Consider the following 1,633-nt stretch of genomic DNA (forward strand, 5'->3'; position numbering starts at 1 on the left):
AAAGAGACATCTTCTCCTCCCCCCCCCCCCCCGCCACTCTCTCTCTCTCTCTTTTAAACATGGCTTGGTAGAATAGGCAAACCAAATCGACAGAAAGCCAGGCAAAAAATATATTTAAAAAATCGTCCCCCAGTGCCTGCCACTCAGCCATCGGAAATAAAATCAAACACTAAAAAAGGCATGAAATGAAACTCTTAGTTTTCTTTCGTTTTTGTTCTCTTGTCTTTTTACCTTTTGCCCCCGATAAGAAACAAAACCCAAAAGATGGCTAAAGGCGCGCTGCGGGTTTCGCTGGAGATTTCTCTGCCGGTGAGAGGGGACATGGGCAAATCACTGCTGGATCCAGCGCCGACACCGTACCGCATCTGTGGTCCCCATCGCAGCCAAGACAGCATGAGTATGTACAAAGTGGGGGCAGCATAATAATAAATATCTGTGTGTCTCTTCCAGGGTTTGATATTCCTGCTCCAAACCAAAACAGTTTCCAAGCCTCTTGCCTTTGCAGACTCTCGCTTGACTCGGTAAGTGGAAAGTTTCGCTTTAAAGTTCGCTCGTGGCGGGGATTTGCCATGCGCTCGCATGGGATTTTTTTCTTGTTGGCTATTGTTTGCTTTAGGTTTTTTTGCCTTTTTTTTTTTTTTCGGGTGGGTTGTTTTTAAACCCCGATTTGGAAACTTTTCCCTCGAAAACTTGTGGTTCTGAGCGCAGGGAGAGATCAGGGTCGGGCTTGCTCCAGCTGCTGATGCTGACTCCTGATTGCAAACCTGCTGACGTGCACCGGGATGGGTACCACGATCTTAGGGTTTCGGGAGGGCTCCCCTGTCTTGGAGTTGGCATTGCCCGCCTTGACCCGTTTCCATTTAGCCCGTCTGTTCTGGAACCAGATTTTCACCTGCACCTCGCTGAGTTTGAGGGCGTGAGCGATCTGGGACCTCTCCGTCAGGGACAGGTACTTTTTGCAGTGAAACTCCTTTTCCAGCTCCAGCAGCTGCTCACTGGTGAAGGCTGTTCGCCTCCGCCGGTTTTTGCCCGTGGATGTGGTGTTGGTGGAATTGGGGGGGTTTTGGGGGTTTTCCTCCAGCGCATTGCCAGAGTCCTCTTCCTTGTGAGCCGCCTGGCCGGGAATGTTGTCATCCGAGCTATAGTCTAGATCGCTGTCCATGGAGAAACTTTCCTCCTTGCCTTTCGCGTCCTCTTCTGCTTTGGGGTCCTCCTTCCCCTGGCCCCGGAGAGCCCCGGCTGGAAGCGAAGCAGAGGCCTTTCATTAATGTTTAGTACCCTCCGTCCCGCGGCCACAGCACCCCCCCGACCCGCAGGGCCATCACCCGAAAATCGTTGGGTTTGGGGTTGGGTTTTTTCCGCGTGTCTTTCGGTTGGGTTGATTTTATTATTATTTTTTCAAGCGGCGGGGGCTCGAAACCTCCCTTCTCCTCCTCCCTTCTCCTCGGCCTTGCGGCCACCGGACCCCCGGGGGCCAGCCCTGCCTCCTCCCGGGGGGCCCCCGTCCCCGGGGCCGCCCCGTCCCCCGACCCCCTCCCAGCCCGCCCCGCCGGGGGGTGATGCGCGGAGCGGGCACCGGGACCCCGCTCCCCCCCGACGTCTCCGGCGCTCACTCCGCGAAGGAGGCCCGGCC

The 1,633-nt window shown here is 55.4% G+C and overlaps 1 protein-coding gene across 1 annotated transcript; it reads right to left on the bottom strand.

Moving 5' to 3' along the window:
• Window positions 1-715: 715 nt before the first annotated feature.
• Window positions 716-1,322, bottom strand: GBX2 (gastrulation brain homeobox 2). The gene is made up of 2 exons (XM_009285130.1): window positions 1,311-1,322; window positions 716-1,258 (listed from the first exon to the last, which is right to left on the bottom strand). The coding sequence occupies exons 1-2, from the start codon at window positions 1,320-1,322 to the stop codon at window positions 716-718; spliced, it is 555 nt and encodes a 184-aa protein (XP_009283405.1).
• Window positions 1,323-1,633: the final 311 nt, after the last annotated feature.

Source organism: Aptenodytes forsteri, unplaced genomic scaffold (assembly GCF_000699145.1).
Source record: "Aptenodytes forsteri isolate BGI_AS27 unplaced genomic scaffold, ASM69914v1 Scaffold264, whole genome shotgun sequence".
Classification (NCBI taxonomy): domain Eukaryota; kingdom Metazoa; phylum Chordata; class Aves; order Sphenisciformes; family Spheniscidae; genus Aptenodytes; species Aptenodytes forsteri.